At 38.5% G+C, this 23,002-nt stretch overlaps 1 protein-coding gene across 1 annotated transcript in view; it reads left to right on the top strand.

Annotated features, from left to right (window-relative positions):
* Positions 1-23,002, top strand: part of LOC131580845 (BEN domain-containing protein 5) — an 880,930-nt gene that overhangs the window by 343,905 nt on the left and 514,023 nt on the right. Inside the window, exon 5 of the mRNA XM_058842532.1 lies at positions 9,707-9,923. Within this exon, the coding sequence (XP_058698515.1) occupies positions 9,707-9,923 (217 nt within the window). The remainder of the gene's footprint in view (positions 1-9,706; positions 9,924-23,002) is intronic.

The raw sequence follows: 23,002 nt of genomic DNA, 5'->3' as shown, positions 1-23,002 counted from the left end.
TCTTAAGAGAGGCTTAAACAGCTTTTGGATCTGGCATGTCTTGCAGAAGGCTTTAAGCCAAATCTCCTTTTTCCCCCCCCTTTTTTTTGTTTGTTTGTTTTGTTTTGTTTTTGTTTTATTTAAGGTGTAACCTTTGTATTTTGTTCCTATATACTCTTCCTGGATTGACTCACATGGGCAGTCGGTTGACGTGGGCTTTTCCACTTTTTCTCCTTGTGCTGAATTAACTCCCTTTGTAGCAGAAAAAATATGATTTTACTTAGATGTAGAGTTGCAGTGTGTGCCAAAGAAAGGTGTTGCTGGCTTTCTTACCAACCTTGCCAGTTTATCTCCCTTCAATTGCGTTGGATGCCAAGGTGCACTTTCCCCCTGGGAATTCCTGGGAATGTTTCCTCACCTTTGGGTTTCAGCTCCCAGGCTTAAGAGACGAGCTGCCTGACATAATGTATTTTGACTTTTTAAAAGCATGTGACAAAGTCTGTCACAAGACACTGCTGCAAAGGCTAAGTAGTCACATATGGTGACAGGGCAAGCATCCCCATAGATCAAACCCGACAAGGAAACAAAAAGGCAGAGGGCTAAGTGGTCAGTTTTCATCCCAGTAAAAGGCCAGCAGCTGTGTTTCTTAAAGTTAGCTATCAGGTCACATGCTAAATATCTTTATTAATGATCTTGGGAAAGAGAGGTGAAGGATTAGGTGGTAACATTTACAAATGACGTGTAATTACTTAAGTAATTTAAGCCTGTAGCACACTGTTGCAAACTTCTGGGTGATCTAGCGAGAAGGTTCATTCCTGATAAATGGGAAGCTAGTCTGTGGAGGAAACCACACAAAAAACGTTATCCTCTGACTAAAGGGAAAACCCTGAACATTGCTGTTGGCAGTTCCACAGCAGAAGTCATTTGAGATGCTGTTATGGTAGAAAAAGTGAACAAGGTGCTAGAAGGCGTAAGAAATGGGGCATTAAAAATGGATTACTGAACTCGGTCGTCATTGTGTGTAGACAGATGAGAGGATAAAGCAAAATATTATGGGAAAGTTTCCCCAGCTAACGAAGTCTGATCCACAATGACAATTTCCTGTTTTCTTTTGTCTTTATCCTGCTCATACATCATCTACTATCAGAGATGCACTGATCTTTATCAGGAATAATATACTTTGGGAAGGCAAAGGCTTCCAGAGGGCTTGAGATCTTGCTAAGGACAGTTCAGTATCAACCAAGCTAAAAAATCTCTTTCCTATCTGTTCTCCTTCCTTTGGTAATTGCTTAAAATTCACATCTAAATGACATAAATTAAAAATCTCAACTTTTTATTTACACTATTGAAATCATCAACATTTTAAACATGGGTTCAGAATTCACATGTTAGTGAAAAGAAGCTTCTTCAAGTTGGGGCTCTTATGAGACTTATAAATTATTCTTGCATAGAGAAGTCACCTGAGACTAACCTAAATGAAGTTAACATAGATTTTAAAAATTATTCTTGCAGAAGAACAGGGAGTGGTGGGAATAGATGAACAGATGGGAAAGGGAGAAGAGGAGACTGAAGAAAAGGCTAATTAGGTAATTGAGGCTAAGAGGCTATTAGAGCTGACCCAGTGGTCTACTGGTGGTGCAGTTCAGGGACTTGAATTTGGGATTGAGGTTGGTCCCTCAATCCCAGGCCAACACATGCTCCAAACATCATAAGGGCTCAGTTTCACAGCCTGCATCACCCTGCAAGTATATGTTTTCCAGTCAACATAATCTGGAGGGATTGTATGTCAGATTATAGTGGAGATAGGAAATAATTATGAAGTAAAATGCTGAATTTGGTCATGAAGATGTTAAATTATTATGCTAATTGATAAATTGTTTGGTGAAATTCTTTGGAATTCATTTGAATCTTCTGTTGAAAAAAAAAAATTGAAATAAATATATTTTGAAGAGTCAATTAACTATTTCTCACCAAGCAGCCTTCCTAAAATTTGTCCAGGTCGTGATTCTCTCAGGCATGATTCTTCTTTCCAGAGATAGTAGACAAAGCAAAGGCCTAAAAGGGCATTTATTTTAAGTCATTCCATTACTTTGTTGCTGGCCAATTTGTAGCTGGTGTGGTGGTGTTGTGCCAGTCTTGTTCCCTTCTCTCTGTCTCCTGGCCTACCTTCTATTCCAATGCAGTCAGTGACACACATTCTTCTGAATTTTATCTGCTTATTTCCTCCCTGATGTCAGAATATTCAAAAAGTCTTCTGAAGTTGTCAGGAGAGTTTCTCTTTTATGGCCAGAGAGTCTGGTAGGGGTCAAAGCCAGGACAGGCGTTGTGCTGAGGTGGAACATTTCTTGTCCTCACCTTCTTCTGCTACAACATTATTTATGCTGACTTTATTCTTTTAAATTTTCTCACTTATTTACAGCATTTGTGGCTACTCTTCCTCAGTTTCTTCAAAATCCATTTGTTTTTCTTTTCTACACTGCAAACTTTGGGACTGCAGCGGTGTGTCACTCCTTAACTTCCCTTGTTCCTTACCTTTTACTCAGTGATTCTTATGACAAATTATTGTGTGCCAATTAAAGTATTTTAAAATTTTATTTTTAATCTGTATTTGTTTTTTCTCCTGGTAGTTGCATTTCAGGACATTAATTCTGGCCCCTGCATCCTTCTCTTGTACTCATGATATCTTCAGAGGATCACAACACATATATGGCTAACTAGTATTTTTATGAAAAGTTGGCTTTTCTCCTCCTCTTTATTTTTTGTCATTTACAAACACTGCATAGAGACATTTCTATTGAAACAATCCATGGCTGGAATACCTGTGGTCAGTAGGCAAATCACATTTTGACAGAAGAAAAAAATCAGCACCATTCATTATCCCTGCAGTTTAAAAGAGAGTTTCTGTGGAATAATTGCAGTATTGGAACTGCTGCTTCAGAGGAAAGTCCCTGCAGTTTAAGATTTAACAACTGGACAGAATAAACAAAAGATGGAGGGGGTAGTATAGCTTTGGCTCTGAGGGTAGGCAGGAGGGAGGAAGAAGGGGAATTGGCTGCTTGTCCACTGGAAATCCCACTCGTACCTGCTGCTGGCAGAAGATTTTGGATTTTGCTATCAGCTGACAGTGGCTCTCAGACATATTAAAATGTTTTGTCAGAAGAGTGGCAAATTTTGACCTTTGTGGACAAATTTCATGTTTAGGGGAGATAGACAAGTGAGAAGTAATAGAAGGCACTGAATGAAACCTCCCCCACAAAACGAAATTGATGTTTGAAGAAGTTGAAACAACGTTTTTCTCCATTTGAGGGATTGAGTGTTGCCCTATCTCATATGAAGTTCCTTAAAATTAATTAAGTCATTTAAAAAACTATTTCTTGCCAGTTTATGCTTTATCAGCCCTCCCTTTCATTCTCCTAATTCTGTCAAACTGAAGGATGGTGACTTCATTTCTGCCATCAGAACCTGGGGACAGGTTTTCAGTATTGCTTCATATCTTGTAATCACGACCCTTCCCTGCTTCTTCCCCGTGCTCCCCACATGGTGCAGCCTTTCCTCACCATTTCTTGTCACTCTTAAGAATAATGACTTCCACTGATCCCTTTCATTTTTAGGTAGAAAAGGTTTATTTGTGTTTTTGTTATTGTAGGAACCGCAAGGCTGGCCTGTTGGGCCACATTTGTGTAAGGTATTCTGCAAACAGAGGACCAAGGATATTTCCCACTGCAATGTTTTTGTTTATTGTTTCTCTTCACCACAGAGTTTTCCTTGTCAGAACACTGCATTGTGTTGAAGACACAGTATGGATAAAAACCTTTCTTAGCAAGCTCCTCTTGAATGCATCCAAAGTATAAAATCTGGGAAATCATTCTCATGGAATCTGCTCACAAAAATCTGATTCAAGGTTTAGGCTTCCAAGTAGTAAAAAAGGAGTATTCAGGATATTTTGTTATCTTAGCAGCAGCTAATGAGACTGATTCATATGATGTGCTGGTCTCATAAAAATAAAAAATCTTGACTAGCACTGATACAGGTACCCAACACCATGTTTATTATAAACATTTAACATGCTAGCTCCCACTCTCAAAAAAAAAAAAAAAAATCTTCAATGGATGAATGGAATTTTTGAGGAAATGAAAAGGTTAAAAATGCAGTGTTTTCTCCTTGAAGTTGTAAAGAATGAAAAGACTTTACAAGCAATCTTTGTACAGTTCATTATTATTTGAATTCCATAACAGTTTTGATAGAGATTGCTTAATTGTTTCAATTAAAAAATGAAAGCTGCAAGCTTAATGTGTAGGGTTTCTGATTTTTATGAAATTGAATCACATAATATTTTGATTTTTATGCTTAAGAAGAAGAAATCGGGTACTGTTAGAAGTAGAAAACCTTGAGGTCTTAAGTTATGAAAATATTTGTGGAACATTGTAATACACAGGAGAAAGAATAAAAGCAGGACTTGTTTTGCAATTTCTGAAACTGAGTTAGCTGTGCCAAAACCCATTCAGCTGTCTGCAAAAAATATTTAACACCATCTGACATATTCACTGTCACTCCATGCTCTGTGAATCAAATATAAAATTATGTGCAAGAAAAAAAACCCTACAAACTTATTTTGTCACAAGTAAGCTAAGAATTTTGAAGATGGTCAGCTCCACTTGTCAACAAGAATAAGCAAGAAGAAAAATAATGGTTTAGACTAAGAGAGAAAGAAGTCAGGAAGGCCTTCAGTTGGAAAGGGCTGCCTCCCAGAAGAGGAGTTTGCAGCACATGATTTGCATCCTCAAATTTTGTCCAGAGTTGGTTGGATTTCTTGCAGTTCATAACTGGGGACATCCAGCTTTAGGAGTAAAATTTGAGCACTCAGAAGGAGCCAAATCTAGTATTTAGGACAACATCAGTAAATACCTGGAGGTTATTTTTCAAAGTTCAATCAGAATCAGGGTTTGGGTCAGTGGGCTTAATTTCGTTTGAGGTTGTGACTCAGGCCCACCCCTTTGAGTTCTATAGGCAGGTTTGGAAATTTGTAAATCTGTTAAGTAGCATCCCTAACTGTGCAAATGGATGGCAATTAAAAATGATCACCACAGTGTGTCACCACAGCTAACACTGCACCACAACTTGAGCATTTCTCTACAAGTCAGATCCTGTAATTTTTCTTTTGGCCATCGATTTTTTTACAGCACCTGCAGCTTTTTGTTTTTCCTCCAAAGATCATCATTTTACTTTGAAGTCTGCTGACTGTGATATGTCTAACCCGATCCTGTGGAGGCAAGGAACTGAATAATTACTTTATGAGTGCCATATTAAAAGCAGTCCAAAGACTATTTATGCTGCTCATTAAAGTCATTGGGAATTTGGCTGGGCCAGAGCTCCCTGCTTTGGTCATGCAATAGGGAGAGGAAAGCGTTCCAAAAATTGTTATTTTGTAATTACTTCTGCTGTGGTGCCACAAGAGAGTTTGATTAGCACCCTTCTATATTTAAAACTTAGATGCCACAAAGCAGTAACACCAATACCCCCAGTGTTTGTCCTCCAAAGCATCGATTAACTCCAAATTTTCAAATGGAAATAAGCAGAAAGTAGCAGAAAATTAAAAAAAAAAAAAGAAAAAAGAAAGGAAAAAAAAATATAGATAATAAAGTTTGATTTTAAAGTCAAATTTCTTAGAGTTGAAGTTAAAATAATGTTCAAATTAGAAGTATAGTTAGGATAAAGGTTTCGAAGTTCTGAATTATACCCCTTACTGCTTCTTGTAGTACAAAGGAGGAAAATCTTGTGGACTCTAAAGTCATGAGGTTTTTGATACCGGATAAAGACTAGAATTTAAATTTTTATTTTTTGTACACTTACAAATTTGGTCCTATTGCACACTACCAGAACAGAGCAAATGTCCTGACTCCAGACTGCACTGATCCACTGGCTTGGGAGTGCTGCCTTGTCAGATCAGAGGAGAAGACACTCAAAGGCTCAGGATTTTGGCAGTGAACTACTAGCATCAAAATAGAGAGAAACTCTCCATTTCTGTGTTCCTTCTTCCTTGGACAGAAAGAGTTTTGTGTTTAAGACTAGGCATTCTGAATTTGTGTCAAACTGATGTATAGTATCAATCTTCATTTCTTTAAAACCATCTAGAAAACAGACTGGAAATTAGTTGTTTCACATTATTCCCTGTGGCTGTATTTGGAATGGAGGTGGCTCTCCTTCAAATAAGCATTCAGGAGCTCAGAGGTCTGGGCAGGTGTGTATCAATTAGCAGGATGCATTGCTGAGTGTGAGCTGCCTGGAAATGCAAAGGGGCAAATCAGAGCATTGAGGTTTCCACCATCATTTTGCCTTCCTGCCTCTCACTACAAATCAGCTTCATTGTGACTCACAGCGTAAGAAGTTGGTGCATTTCTGCAGATGCATGATAAGATATTTTTCTTTAGTAAGAAATGCAGTTGGACTCTGCATTCTGAATCTGTTCCTGCCAGGCCCTAGATGCATTAGTATTCCACTGGCAGCTGCCTGTAGGTAGGAATATTGTTTTTGTCCATAACCAGAGGGAACAATCAGACTAAGCCGTTCCCCAGCTATAAACCAGCCAAAGTAATTGGGTTTAATTTTAATTTTTGTAATAGCTTTAAATTAATAGGAGCAGCTGCTGCCACAGTGTGTGGGTGTCCTTTTCCAGAAGGCATAGAACAAAAAAGGGAAAGAGTAAACAATAGTGTGTCTAGGACACAAAGGTTAATTCAAGAACTGAGCAATGTCTTTTCCTTATCAAAAACTCAGTTGGTGATATCTAGCACTTTGTCTCTTTTCTTTCCTTTTCTTTCCCTTTTTTCTTTTCTTCTTTAATTCCCTGATAAGATCTCAATCTGATTAAGCTCCTGTGTGTAAAGATGTGTTGTTGGTATCTAAACGCTAACTCTCTTTCTCTATATGACTCACAAATAGATTAGCAGTGACAAAGTGCTAGGAGAGATAAAAATAGATTAGCAGTGACAGGAGTACTATTATAATTATTTTTGGAAGATATGGTTTGAATTAAGAGTTTGGGCACTTTTTGCCCTGAGAGGGTGAATTTAAACCTAGGAACCGAGGATGGTTTCTGCTGTTGTGTCAGACACCAGATAGTGAAATGTCAATACCAGATGTCCTAGACATCAAGATTAGCCATAATAGCCAAATGCAGCCATAAAGTGATGTGTCAAAGTGGATAATAAAACAGATGCTTAGCTTTTATAATGAAGGGGAAAGGGAATGAAATATCAAAAGTGCCTTTAATACATTAACAAAGTTGTCTTCAACTTGCTTAAAAGTAGAAAGTTATTGAACCAAGGAGAACTATGTGTCATTTAAACATTACCTATCAGCAGATGAATTTCAATTAGCATTAGCCTTTCTAAAATCCTGAATTTCCTCCTATTGGTCTCATTTTACATGAAATTTTTATAGCACAAAGTGAGGCTTGTCCTTTATTATTTTTCCCATGCTAATTTGGAAACAAATAAAGTTCAACAACTCAGCAACATACTGTTTAAACTTGCATTACGGTTTGAGGACTGGGAGCTGGAATACATTTACCCACTGCCATATCATCTGCTTGATTTGAGATCAAATGAGGGATGTCCTATAGCACTCCAGAGTAAGGGAAAATGATAGAAATATGTTAAGATACTGAAGAAAACTATTAGGTAAGAGTGCTGCATGCAGATGGCTGGTGGCATTTTTCCCCTACTGATACTTTTTTAAAAAAAATAAAAGCTTTGTTTTTCTGTCTTTTATATTCATGTGTTAAATATGATTTCCAGATCTTTGCCATGAGCAAGTGTCTTATTTAACAACAACAAAAAAATCATCAAATCATAGATTTCATTGGTTTGGAAAATATCTTTTAATATCTTTTAGTCCAGCTGTTATCCTGGCACTTCCAGTGCTGCCCCTAAAACACATCCCCAAGTGCCACATCTACAGATCCTTTAAATACCTTCAGGAATGGTGACTCCACCACATGGCTGGACAGCCTCTTCCAACACTTGACAGCCCTTTCACTGAAGAAATATTTCTTAAGCCAACCTAAATTCGAGGTGTGGCCTCAGCAGGGCAGGCACAGACGGGCACTCACTGCCCTGCTCCTGCTGCCACGCTCTGCCTGCCACAAGCCAGGTGCCATCGGCCTTCCTGCCCACCTGGGCACCGCTGCCTCCTGTTCAGCCACAATGCTGAAGGAAGTTATTGAGGCCCTGAATGCTCAAGAAGCAGGGCATTAAAGAGGGCAGATAAATTCTTTTTCTGAGTGTAATTAAAACCATCATTGGTTCTTTATTTTGCTTTCTCAAGAAGATCTCAATTCCTGTCCGTTTCTCTTTGTAGATCCTGAGTCTTGCTCAGGTCAGACTTGTCAACTGCTGCTAATTGGCAAACATGTACCTGTGTATAATGAAAGGGTTTTGTCCTCTAATTCATATTAGCAGTGAGAGGCCAAAACTGAGGCTCTGCAGCGGACCAGCTTCTCGTAATGATTGCATTGAGGCACATTACTGGTGCTATGTCTGTAAATCTTGTTATGTTCTTCCCTCACCATGATCCCAGTTTAGCTGAGATCTGCTTCAATCATTAGATGAGACCTGTTTATAAGGTTGTGTAATTGAATCAGGTAGAGTCTGCAGGACCATAGCATTTTGTTGCCAAACATGACTGGTAAGTTACTTACATCAAATTACAAGTGCATGGCATGATTGGAGACTATTCCTGTCTGAATGAAGAAATTCCACCTAAGAAATGAACAAAGCATACAAAACAGAAATAGTGAACATCTCTCATCCTTTTTGCTCCTCCTCTGAAATATTACTTATTTCTCTTGAAAAGTAAGAAAATGGAGTTGTGTGAGAGATTGCAGACAGATGTTTGTTATTCCTCAAAGAGATACCACCTTGATAACAATGACATAAATGTCTTTATTATAATTATTTACCATCATGTATATTCATTTCTATCTTGTCAGATAAACCAGAAATGTTGAGGAGGGCAGCAGTCCAATTTGAAATGGGAACAAATACTCTTTTCTCCTTTGCCTTCTATTTTAAGACCTGGTTATTTTCCATACCTGAAGTTTTTTGCATGATTTTTATATTGACTCTTTGTTTGTTTTTTAATCTCAAGAATTTATCTTTTGTTCCATTCATTGGCTAGATGTTGATATGTATCCTGACTATTACGGATAAATGTATCTATATCTATCTGTATATATATGTATATACCTATTAAGATGTTCTGAATTTCACTAACAGTTTTTTCAGTGTTGCCTTATACTGACATTCCTTCTTCATTGGTTGTGCCTCCTCTCTGTGCTGGTGAATTGAACCTGTAGGAAAGCCTGTTTGAGTTATGAGGTGTGTGAGGTTGCAGCAGCCTGATAATGAAGCAGAGGATATTTGGACACCTTTTGTGTGTGGTGTTTCACTTTGTGGGATGTTTTCCCTGGCTGTATGATGCTCTCCCTGCTGTGGTGACACTGCCAGCTTGGGCACCCAGGCAGGGCTGCAGTCCCTGTGGTGACAGTGGCTGTCACAAGTGCTCCCAAAACCAGGATCTCCTCACCAGCTCCTGAGCTGTTCCTGAGCTGTTCCACTCATTTACTTGGGAGGAAATCTGACTCCCACACGGCCCTTTCAGTTGATTTCCTGTGTCTGTGTAGGTACACATCAATTAATCCATCTCCATGCATGTGTTTGTTTCTCAGGCAAAGAATCCCCTCCAAAAATGTGTATTACTACCGCTGCCCAGACCACAGGAAGAACTACGTCATGTCCTTCGCTTTTTGCTTCGACCGAGAGGACGACACTTACCAGTTTGCCTACTGCTACCCCTACACCTACACTCGCCTTCAGCACTACCTGGACAACCTCCAGAGGAGGAACATGGACTATTTCTGCAGGGAACTGCTGGGGCTCAGCGTGGTAAGTACCAGGCACACATGCCAGCCAGCAGGCTTCATTATGGATGTCTACCTTTAAATGTTTCCAGAGTATCAGTCATCATCCTCGCTGAAGTACCCACAAACACGTGTTTGCTCTCTTGCTATCAATGACACAGGAGGAAGTGTACCTGCATGGTGAAATAAAGACAAATGCTGATTTAATTTCACATTAAATATTTCCTTTGCGATAGCCAAGGCAATGCTAGATTCCTATGTAGGATCAGTTCACCTCTAAACACATTACAAGATGAAACTGAAGCAGCTTTATTGAAGAAATGTGATTTTTAGAGTACTCTGACCATTTGTCTTCTTTTCTGTTCAGAAAGAAATACGGGGTTTTTGACCCAGAAGATAACTTTTCTTGATAAGATAATGCAAACCATACACAAACCAGCTATTTTATTTTCTCTTAAAAATTCATGCTTTGGTGATTTGCAATTAGAAGGGATTTCGTGGTCTCTGTATAGATCCTAATGGCCACATAAAATGAAGTGTCACAGTTCTTCTGGAGCAGGAAGAAGGGTTAATGGTAAGGGTGAACTTCTGCTCACTTTGCTATAATCTTCTTCTGAAATGTTGCCTGTCCAGGGGATTTGGCAAGCATGACTCAGCCACTCCCATGACAACTCAGAAATCTTCAGATTAAAAAATAATAGCTCAAATCTCTTTTTCTTTTCTTTTTTCTTTTCTTTTCTTTTCTTTTCTTTTCTTTTCTTTTCTTTTCTTTTCTTTTCTTTTCTTTTCTTTTCTTTTCTTTTCTTTTCTTTTCTTTTCTTTTCTTTTCTCCTCTCCTCTCCTCTCCTCTCCTCTCCTCTCCTCTCCTCTCCTCTCCTCTCCTCTCCTCTCCTCTCCTCTCCTCTCCTCTCCTCTCCTCTCCTCTCCTCTCCTCTCCTCTCCTCTCCTCTCCTCTCCTCTCCTCTCCTCTCCTCTCCTCTCCTCTCCTCTCCTCTCCTCTCCTCTCCTCTCCTCTCCTCTCCTCTCCTCTCCTCTCCTCTCCTCTCCTCTCCTCTCCTCTCCTCTCCTCTCCTCTCCTCTCCTCTCCTCTCCTCTCCTCTCCTCTCCTCTCCTCTCCTCTCCTCTCCTCTCCTCTCCTCTCCTCTCCTCTCCTCTCCTCTCCTCTCCTCTCCTCTCCTCTCCTCTCCTCTCCTCTCCTCTCCTCTCCTCTCCTCTCCTCTCCTCTCCTCTCCTCTCCTCTCCTCTCCTCTCCTCTCCTCTCCTCTCCTCTCCTCTCCTCTCCTCTCCTCTCCTCTCCTCTTCTCTTTTCTTTTCTTTTCTTTTCTTTTCTTTTCTTCTTTTCTTCTTTTTTTTTTTTTTATTTTTTAACTTTTGTTTTTTCAGGCTTTATAATGCACTTGTATCGCACTCTTAATCTTTTCTCAGAGATTTGATTTGGTCTAAACTTGTAGTGTGTGTTTCAGAATCAGAAAGCTGGGGAGGCTGCTGATCCCAGCAGTAGGGGCTTTGAAAAGAAACCCAGCATATATTGTGAAAATCAAAATTAAATCATAAGTATACCCTGCATTGAAACAAACAAAAAGGCTTCCATCATTAAAGCAGGCCATTGAGATTCCAATGGTGGCATAAAACTTGGAGGAAAAAATTAACTTACAGACAAGAGTAAAACTGAATCAACAAAAGAAGTCATTTTTTAACCCCTTTTTGTAGGTTAAATACAGTTCTTGTTCTAAAGATGACTATTGCATATCCATGAACTGGCATTAATTATTAATCGTTCCAATTAGGGGGACAAACAATTATAAAGGAAAGGGGTATTAAAAAATAGAAAAGTAAAATCTGCAGAGGCTGGCTGGAAAGAGCACTATCATCTTAATGTGTGTAGGGCTTTAATTATTAATCTTAGAGGACAGAGCTGTCATTAATTCTATAATGAAACTGAATTTGTTTCCTTTCACTCTGAAACTAGTGTATAAACAGTCACATTTGCATATTCATCAAACCTCTGATCTGACTGATTAAAACACAGAGATAGAAGGATTTGTCTTTTATCTGCATTTTGACAGACAGAGCTATACTCTTAAATCTTGTTAACATTGTGTTACCAGTAGTTGCTAAATATTATTTTTCATATTTCAGCACACTAAACAAACAGATGCCACTCAAAATGTGGCAGGAAATGTGCTGTGTATAAGTCCTGCTTTTATATCTATATGTACACACACAGTATGTTTTGCAGAAATTGATATGGTAACATTTTGCAGCTCACCAAGCTGTATAAAAAAGCTTCTGAATCAGGCTCATGCTGTAATCTTTGTGAGCAACATTACAATCTCAGAGCATTTCTGGCTTTTCTCCACACACAACTGTCCTAGAACAGCTTGGTAATTTAATGTCTTTGCTGAGCTTGAATAGACAATTTCCATAAGTTCTCTGCGAGTTAAATATTTTAACATAGAGCTTTGTTGCTATCATACATCTTTAAATGGTGAAAAACAGGATCCTTCATTCTTCACTGCACAGTGCTTCATAAAAGCAGAAGCTGGCTGTACTTTGGAGAATTGCGTGCCATATAGGATAGATTTAGAGCTAAGAAAGTGAGCTCTGTCCCTGCCCTGGCCCCTTATGTAAGATAAGAGGAATCAGATTGGCATAAAGAGGCCCTTAGAAGCTCTATTCCTGGCCAAGGGACCATACCCCTGGTAGCACATGGTGAAAGGTGGTTTAAAGATGCTGTCTGAGGACAAACTCTGGAGTCCTCATGCTGGGCACAGGGCTGAGGAGGGATAACCTGGGAGGGGAAGGCTGCAGCACATCTGTCCAGCTGCCATCTGGGTGCTGGTCCCCTCAGGTTCGTTCCAGGGGGATTTTACAGCCCCCTGCCGCAGCCTGTGATTGTGAGGATGGGAAGTGTTGGAAACGATTTCACTTCTCCTGGATTATGTGGTTTTGAGCTGTGTCTCTTGGAGACAGCAGAATCTCACCACAGATCTTTGGAGTTGTTTTGGTTTTTGTTTTTCTCCTTTGTAGTGGAAAAGTAAAACTCAAGTCACAAGTAGCCATGCCTAGAGGATTGCTCCTGGAGGCTCTCTGAGTGCACATTTTGCTGCATATAATGTTTTCAAGGCAATCTAATTTCTAATCTAATTTCATATCTTCGCTAAAGAAAGTACTCTGCCTCTGTTAACTCCTGAAATACTATCACTAATTCTATGAAAACTGAAAGTGAAATATCAGTATGGGGCATGTAATTGTCATTAGGATGCAGAATGACAAAATGGTTCAGAGCCAAATGGCAAAGTTTCCCATTCCCATTTAAATGGATAACTTAGCTGTACTACTATTTATGACCTTTTAATGTTTATATTCTTTACTTCAGAGAGCTATCCCACATTCTAGATGTGCCAAATGTTCTTGAAAATAGGCTCTCCTGCAAGTGAGCTGAGATGGTCACCCAGGTACCATTTAAACTGCTATTTTCATTCTGCTGTTATTGGCCTTGGGTAACTTCAGATTTTCTTTGGTTTGCCCCAACAGATCAGACGTTCAAAACCTGTGAGCACTTTTTTAAATTTTGGAATTACTTTTTTGCATATTATCGATGTGTTTCTCCTCTCAGCAAATACTATGCAGTATTTGATTGCACAACATAATTAAAATTAATTTTTATATTTCTGTGAAAATATAAGCACAGACACATTTTACATTTACAGTACCTATTTTATGATACTTATTCAGTCTCATGTGCAATAGCTATGTGTGTAGCACACTGATTTTTCAGACTTGGCAAAATTTTGGAATGTGTTGTCATTTGAAGTTGGTAGTTCAAATTGCCTGCGTGTGCTTGAAGTGTGGGGACAATTGATGAGACCTGTACCTCCACCAGTATTCCACAGCCACACATAATAAATTAAATGAGTTTTGGACAGCCTGGCTCAACTCCTACAGCCCACTTTACAAATTGACACTGGCTGGGCATTATTTTCATTACTCACTCCAAAGAGAACCAGGATTCCTTTCACTCCATTAGGCAATGGTGCTTCCAAATTACACTTGAGGAGAATTGTGACTGCACATACAAACCACGAGCCTCAAAGGGACTTGCACAGTACACAGGGACTGGAATATGGAATTCTGTTAAATTAAATATTAAACACACATATTTTAAAACAAGAAGGCAATATGTCTAATGTAGGGCTCTGTAAACGAGCCGATCTCTTAAGTCAGATATAGAACACTGAAAGACACAGACTGGGACACAGAGTGCTTCCTCCTGACTCCACACCACTTTGGGGTGTGCTTTTAATTTACATGAGTTACTCCTGGTTCCTGCTGGTACCAGAGAGAGCAGAATGATGCCCTAAGACTGTGAAACTGCACACCAGATGTCACATTGCCGGTTCGTTGATCAAATTTCCTTTATTTACTGACTAAATGACTTTGCACCCCGGTAAAAATACTTGATCAGTTCTACTGTTTTCTACTGGCCCATTTTTAACTGCTCAGTTATGAACATTTTAAAGCATGAAGCAAAGAAAATAGGCAGTTTTTCTAAGGTTAAATTTCCCATTTCTGCATTCAACTCTAGGTTATGTAATAACAGCTCAGTAAAAGAAAAGTATACTCTAGGTCTTCGAAAAAAAAATAGAAGTTACAGGCTTCTGTGTGATGTAACGTACCTTTAAAATCCTGTTGGTGTCAGATACTGTATTTTCCAATGGATTTGACTGTAACTAGGTTGAAATGTCATGTAAATGTAATTTGTGGCAATTTACTTGGCCTGAAAAAGGCCACGGAAATAGTGCTTAGGAAAAGTAAATCCCCTTTCTCATTTCTCAGTAGTGTAAAAGTGCAGCTGTGTATATGTTCAGGGCACGTTCTCTTTAGTCACTGCTGTATTTTTTACTCCTATAGTACGGCTGTTCCCAAAACATTCGTAATACGGATGTCATCCCAACACTGTATGTGAGATTTTAAATGTTCCTGCAGCTATTTTGTTAGCTGGATTGGATATCAGCAGAAGTAGAGTTAGACCTAAAAATAACACCACCAGCAGTTCTTTCCAAAATAAAATATGATTTATAGCATATAATAGCACAGTGTGCTGCCAGGGAAATTATATAAATAACATGAAAAATTACAGGGGACTATTCTATAGCATCAGTTTTAAGGAAAATTTCTTTGTTACAATTAAAAGGAGGTTCTGGAAGATAACCTGGCCTGTGGGAATCACAGAGTAGGAAGGATGGGTGAAATTATGTTACTGTTGAATGTTGCCATTTGTCTGTAGAATATACACAAGGGTTCATGGTAAAACCAAGAAATAGTTTGGTTTAAGTTGGCAGCAATATATAGTTTTTGAAGAAAACAAACTCAGTAAAATCATAATTTGCAGTTAATATCATGTAATGCTACTAAATGCATAAGCTGGTTATTTTTTAAATTACAGAAAGAACACTGCTCAATATAGTGAAATAATTTCTAGAAGGATTTGCATTAACTGCTCTTTATCTAACTATGAGTAAAAAATCTTAACTTGTGAAGAAGGATTCAAATCTTAAGTCTGCTTTGCAGCTCACATTTTTTAACTACCATTCTCAGTTTAAAAAAAACTCTTAGAAAAAGCATTTCACCAAAAAACAACCTTTGAGCACAAAAAGTCCATTGAGGTAAGAAATCATCTGAAGAGAAAAAAAAAAAAGTTATGATCCATTTTGTTGAGGAAAAAACTTCCTGAAAGAAATGACAGTAAATGAATTATGTGTGGCAAAGTTAGTCTATGCAAACTGTTTCCATGCACAGGTCCCAGGCTTCACCCTTTCATCTTGTAGCCACTCAGGAAAACATTTGGAAAGTCAGTGACCTTTCTGAAGTTTTCACTGGACTTTTTGTAGCTGTTCAGGTTGGCCTTTTGCTTCATGGCTCTTCCCATTTCCAAGTCAGACTCTTCATCTCACCTTTACTCCACACTTGTCCTTCATCTGGCTTGCCCTTTCTTTGCCTCAAATCTAACCTTCCCTTTTCTTTCCATTTAGTTTATACTCTCCTAAGCTAGCTAGAAGAAAGAAGCTGTGGTATTTGTTTTCTGCTCTTATGTTACTTATCCTGCTTTGTTCTTTCCTATTCATTCTCCTTATCTCTTTGAGTTGTGAAGGGCAAATCCAAAATAGCTGTGAGGTCTTTTAAATACCAGGACTGCACAGGGTAGTTATGTTCTCCTCTATGCACTCAATATCTTCATCTCAGTGCCATTTCATGTAACTTCATATCCTGGTCTAGGATAGAAATATCCTTGTCTTCCTTGTCCTTCTGTCTTTTGTGTTCCCTATTTGCTCCATCTCTCAATACATTTCCAGAAATGCTGGAATAATACTTTGCTTGTCCAGCCTTCAGCCTGGAAAGGGAGCACTAATGATCTTGTCAGATGTTCTGAAATGGCTGAGCTCACACCCAGGTGCAGGAAGGCATTTCAGGGTCTGACCCTTTTTTTCATGGCAATGGCAAATTTCAAGTAAAAGGCAGGTTTTACTCATTCCTGTCCTCAGCACCTTCTCCCACTAGGTTGAGTGCCACAAAGGCCCATGGGGGAACTTTAATCCCAGTGGGAAACCCACTGGTTTCGTCCACACAGAGAGTTCAACCTCAGATCTAGGCAGTTGCCTTTAGTTGCTGCACCCTAAGCTTCTGGGGACATGAAGAACATGTTTTTCCTTTCCATGTTCAGTGCTGACTAGAATCCCTGTTTTTCAGTTGGTGCTAGGGAAATAACATGACACAGACAATTGATATAATCTTACAAAAAACCCTAAGTCTGAGGTTCTGCGTGTACACCAGTGTAAAACTTTTTCGTGGTTTTAAGATTTATGTAGTTGCCCTGCAGTCCATGAGTGCATTTAGAGGGTATGTAGGGCCCTTGGAATCCTTAGAAAACCCTAGAATGCCTTCAGTCTTCTCACACTTCCATTTCCAGAAATTTGTTTTCCCTGCTTTGTAGCACAGCATTAAGCAATAATTACCATGTTGATAGTGATGCTGAATGTACTCGCACGGAGGGGAAATCGTGCTATGTGGAGCTATTAAGTACATTTGCCCCGTAGCACTTCACTGCACTGACTCTGCTGGGATTTTGGCTATGTTTGAGTTGGTTGCTGTTTAGATCTCCTGAGTGGTGACTGTGTAATGCATCCGTGGGGCTGGAGCAGTATTTTAATCTTTATTCTTTGACTGTAGACCCAGAAGATGGTTAGCCTGACTCACATTACCTGTAGGGCTGAAACCTTGGGATTGAAGGCTTATTTAACAATTTCAAAGTCTGCTCAGTCCAAAGGATTTGGATTCATGCCTTTTAATTTAACCAAAGAAAGAACTATTTATTGATTTAACTTTATACCAGCTCTAGAATGTAAGTATAATATATTAAAATCTCTAAATACCTCAGGCAAAATCTTGTTCACATAATTTATGTAAACTGAGCATTGTGGCTCCGATCCAGCAAAACACTTAAGCGTAGATTTAAACTTAAGCATGTTAAATAGATATGCTGAAGTCAGTGGCACAGTTTATGACATCAGGTTTAATGTGTGTAAAGATGTCCTTAAGCTCCAAGGTCAAAACAATCAGCACTTAGGCCTGGTGCCCTAATGTTTTGTTGTGAACTTGTACTACAACTATAACAACATGACTATAGGCAAAGAATAATAATAAAACCTCGCTTTTTGCACTTCTCTATAAATATACTGAATGCCTGTGAGTAAAGAGAGTCCCACCATTGCTCAGCAATCTTTTCTGGTTTTAGCAGTGCATGAGTAAGGTGTGCATTTGAGGCCTTCTGCATGAGATTTGTTCTAATCCCGGAGTTCTTTGTCCTTGCCATGCACATGTTCAGTAAGACTTTATCTCTTTTGTCCTTAAGCCTTGAAAGCTAAAAGCTGGCTCTAAGAAGACTTCTGCCTGTATGTCAGAAGGGATTTGGTGAGATATCATATAGAAATGAGAAAATAAAGACATAAGAACATATTTTGATGCAGATTATAAGATAGTAGAGACCGAGGCAGTGCAGCTCATGTGGCCCCAGCTGGCTGAGTGCATCCTTACCCAAGTATTTGAAGATACATACTTGAAGAGAGGAAATAAGGCTCGTGAAAATATAATACATGTAAGGAAGCACAGCTGAGAGATATTATGTGTAGCCTGTGATCTGTTCTTGATTTCAGTGTGATTTTAATGGCCCTTACTTTTCTGCACTGTTAGCAAAGTATTTTTGAATCAAAGAACAGTGCAGTGATGAAGCACATCAAACTTACATGTAAGGGAGACTAGTGCCATCCTTATTTTAAGACATCATGTTGCATTCAAACATATTTTATTTTAGAAGATTATGATATTCCTGGAAAAGACAAAAAATGAGTGTTTCCATAGAAAAAGCCTGCTGCTGTTGAAGTGCTGCTATTATCCACAAATACTGAAAGCAATATTTATCTTTGTTTTGAAGACAAAATGACATACAAATAACATGAGGAGACAGGAGCTTTTTAATGTAAAGCAGTAGGTACTTAATTGAAAACTGTTTTTTTTTTCACTTCTTAGGAAATATAAGATACAGCTTAAAGCCTTTTTAATACTCTTTAAAAGAGATCTTACATGGCAACCAGTCATATTGGTACATGAAAAGAACTGCAGTCTCTGATAAAGATCCTCTTTTTCATGTTTTCAAACAGCAGCTGAGCACCATACTGTGGCAGCAGAGAACAATCTGAGAAAATGAACACGGATTGAAAAGGCCCCAGTTACATGACATTTCCAGTGGGGGGAAAAAAAAAAACAAACCAGCCTTAGGCCCACAGTCAAATATTTTCACTCAGAATTCCCTAGAATTGCGGAGATACCTTTCTACAGAAAGTGTTTTTCTGAACCACCTTTCCTGATGTTCTAATAAATGTGTAACATGGAGGAAGACAAAGGAGAGATACCATCCATTTCAGGAGTTTTCATGAGTATGCATGAAAGAAAAATCTGTTTTAGAAATACTTTTCCTCCCATTTATTTTTAATTTCTCATTAATTGCATCCAATTTTGCACTAAGTTCTAATTAGTTAAAATTTAAGATGACTATTACTTTCTCAAAATCTGACAACTTCAGGATTTTCTAATACATACTTTTTCACTCCATTTAGATTTTCTGCATTAAAGTGGTTTATAATAATGCATTAATATCTATCATTCTATTTTTAATCAGCTTCTTAATTCATTAGTAACAGCTGCATATTGTTAAATGTTGTTTGTTTTTCCTCCCCCCCTACCCTTCTTAAAAAATCTATGTTGCTTAGAATTAAAATATTAAGTAGTCTTTCCATATTTATGAATGCTGCGCTGTTCTCAGCATGGAATAAGGGGAAAAATCTCATGCCTGTCTTTAAAGAAAACCTTTTTTTTTTTTTTGAACTGAACTTCTGCTCTGACAACACCCAAAATGTTGCATAAATATCAGCAAGTTAATGTTCATAACATTTTTGTGACTGCAGTGTCGTTTTATGGGAAAGGAGACTACTGCAGAAACCTGGACTGCTTGGAAGCAGCCTGTGGGAAAGCCTTTGGTGCTCATTCTCTGGGGTCAGCCATAGCAAGCAGTTAATTTAGATGGAGTTCAGCGCAGGATCGAGGCTTCCAATCCTTGTCAGGACCCTGGACAGCGCATCCGATCGGGCTTTCCGAGGCACTCTCGGAACCCTTTCACATTCACTTCTACAAATGCTGAAAATACAAACTTCTCTTTTCAGAGCTCCTAATAAGCAAAACTGAACCCCAGCGAACCCTAACCCTAACCCTAACCCTAACCCTCACACCCCAAAAAATGATTTTAGTGTTTTGGAAACCAGGCCCTATTTTTAGCTGCTGAGCTCCTCAAATTATGGCCGTGGTTTTCAGGAAAAGAGGCTGCTATTTTGCACAGTTTATGTGATTCAAGACCTCAAGTCTGTTTTTCTTATTTGCCTTCTGAGAATGAAAAATAGCCTGTAATGTGTTATGTCTGATGGGAAATTTATAGGAATGTCAGAGATGACTGATTAAGGGCACTTTATAGATTAACAGATGACGACTAAAACAGAGGTTGATGGTACTGTGGTGAAAAAAGAGGAGATATTTTGGCAATACAGTGAGATCCATCAAGTCTTGTCTGAGACCTAGACATAGATATTAATCCAAACAATGAATATTTCAAAATCTGAAAGGTACTGTGTAGAACAAGAATAGTGTTGCTGTGCACAACAGGGTGCTCAGCAGCATTGCATCTTCTTTGTCTCCTGTGAGTGGATATAATATACTCTCCTTGTTGCCTTAGTCTGTCTTCCTCTCTAAAGCTTAAGGAAATGGTCCAAATCTTTGGTGTGGTCTAGGTAATCAAGTTATCACCATAAATTACTTTGCTATCTTCTGTGTGGGAACCATCTGTCTCTTACAAGAATTAATGATATAGGGGCTCCTAGAGAATTTATAAAAGGTTTTGGGGTGGGTTGTTTCTTGTTTTGGGTGTTTTTTTTTTTCTTTAAATTGCAGTGGATTTTTTATGGAGAGTCCAGACAATTTATATCCTTACTCTCAAGAGAACAAACTGCTCAGAATGTGAATTCAAGAAAACAGAATATGTATTCCAAGGATGGACTTTTCTGCTGTTGTAATCATCCTTAGAAGATAGTGGCAGCACCAGATTTGCCTTCAGCTCCAGCTGATTTTGAAATCCTTCAGAGCTTTAGGAATAAAACTGCACATATCCTCTAGATTTCTTTTATAGAAATAGATAAGGTTTTGTAACAGCAAATAACACTGCAGAGCTGAACAAAATTGTCCTTCTATAAGTGAGACTTGGATGCACTCAGACCAAATAAGATTGTAGACTCATACTACACAGACTCATAGGAAAACAGAGGAAAAGGTATTATATTCCCCATGGTCAAACAGAATTCTTGTCCATCTTGGCTGAAACTCCCATTAGCCATGGCAACCAAGGAGGGAAATACACAGCAACAGATAACATCTAATTTAATGCTGACAAAGAGGTGGGATGCATTGATCTGTTTGGAAGAAAACTTCATTCTTTTTCATTCCTATAATTCAGATTTTCTCATTACTGGACACAGATGGCAAAATATAATTTTATTAACTATGACCATTTGTTTTGTGGTTCATCAATTAAATTGCAGAGATTACAGAGACTGGTTCATGCCAGCCATTAACAGAAACAAGTTAGTAGCTAGAGCTATACTGCAAATGGCTATAGATGTTGCATACAGTGCTTCAAGATCATTTGTTGCTATGACAATAATGGAGCAGAATGACTGTGGTCTCTGAAATCTCAGATTTTTCATCTTCCCAGAGAAATACTGACAAATACGAACTCTTCTTTTAGAAATCTGGACTTCCTTTAGAACTACAATGAATTTATGTGTGTTACAATACAATGGATTTATGTATGCCACTCTCTCTCTCTCTGCTAATTAGAAAGTTAAATCAGAAAAAAAAAAAAAAAAAGAAAATCAATGTATTGCAAAGCTCCTGGACAACAACCACTTCCCCTTGTATGTACTGCAAAGTCAGTATGAGCCATCAGGTAGTACCAAGAAAAGTAAACTGATGGTTCCTGTAGCAGCCATTTCTGGAATCTGCTGTAACAGCCAAGCAAATTTTTGGTAGAAGTGAATGAGAACTGCGTGTCAAAACCTTTCCTATTCTCATCTGTCTTCCCTTATTTGATAAGAACTGCGCCTATGTTAACTTTTTTAAAAATTGGATTCTAGAAATTATATCCACCCCAGTTTCATGTATTTACATGTAATGACACAAATTTCCTCACACACTCAATTTGAAAACTTGCAAACAAAGAAGTTCTCTCCTGAAACTGGGGACCACAGAGTAATTTCTCCATAATCCCTTTTAAAAAATAACCTAGGGGAGTCACCTTTTTTTATGTCTATGTATTTTTTGAAATTCAGATAAGCTCTCTTTTCTTTCATACAGTCACAAATTATTAACTTTACATGTAATAGTGCTGAATCACAACAAGAGGTTTAGAAAGACCTTGGACTGATGATGATTAACATCCCTAAAATACTAATTTGCAAAAGATACCTTCTTTGATTAGCTTCAGAAGTTGCTCCATGTGCTAGAAAGTAGAATAGCCTGAGCTCTGGCAGCAGCACACTCTATATGATTTATTGGAAAATGTCAACAGGAGATTTGTCTTTAACACAACAGGGAACCCATGTGCACAGGCAGTTCAGAACATTGGGCTTTTCTGGGAATTGTACTGCACAGAAATTCACCAGAAATCACAAAGGTGATCACACATATTCTTTCTTTGATTCTAAAAACCCCATAATGATGATAAGGCAAGGATCACAGCCAACTGCATGGCAATGATGTGTCATGATAGTAAACCTCTGGAGCTGATCACACGTCAGCAGATCTCCCTGGCTGCACTTCACACTGGTGGCAGATGCATTTCAGCAATGATCATGGATAGAATTCCCTACAGCAGCTTCATCCCACATTCTGTGTGCTGGGAATACCCATCTGCACCCCTGGCTCCAGCCAACACGAGCACAAAATTTTAGTTTTTGTTCCAGGGACAGTTCACATTTAATCTCTCTGGGAGGCACCTTCACCCTATCAGAGTTGTGTAAACTGATTGTTACTCAAATGATCCCAAATTCTGAAAGCCTGGAACAATTCTCTTGTTAATGGCTAACAGATAACCAAGATTGCTTTTTTTTCAGAAGTCCATTGCATCCCAAAGCATTACTTGTGGATATATCCTGATTTCAACAGGTTATATTCATTACAAGTTGAAACATCATAACTAACAATAAACTGGAATCTATTTGAATGGCATTCATTTCTATAAGGAAACATATGTGATAATTCTCACATTTCCTGCCTTCCAATCAATACCATTTGAAATATTTAACGTTTTAATGTTGCTAATTTTGACAACATCTCCTTTTCGTTTTCATTTTTTCTTCCCTTTTCATTTTTAACCAACAGAGCATCTGAAAGTGCCACAGTCAAGCTGAGTATTTCATAATGCTGCATTCAGTTTCTATACAATTG

This window comes from Poecile atricapillus, chromosome 7 (assembly GCF_030490865.1).
Source record: "Poecile atricapillus isolate bPoeAtr1 chromosome 7, bPoeAtr1.hap1, whole genome shotgun sequence".
Lineage (NCBI taxonomy): Eukaryota > Metazoa > Chordata > Aves > Passeriformes > Paridae > Poecile > Poecile atricapillus.
The sequence above is the reverse complement of the archived record's forward strand: the minus strand, read 5'-3'. Positions and strand labels throughout refer to the sequence as shown.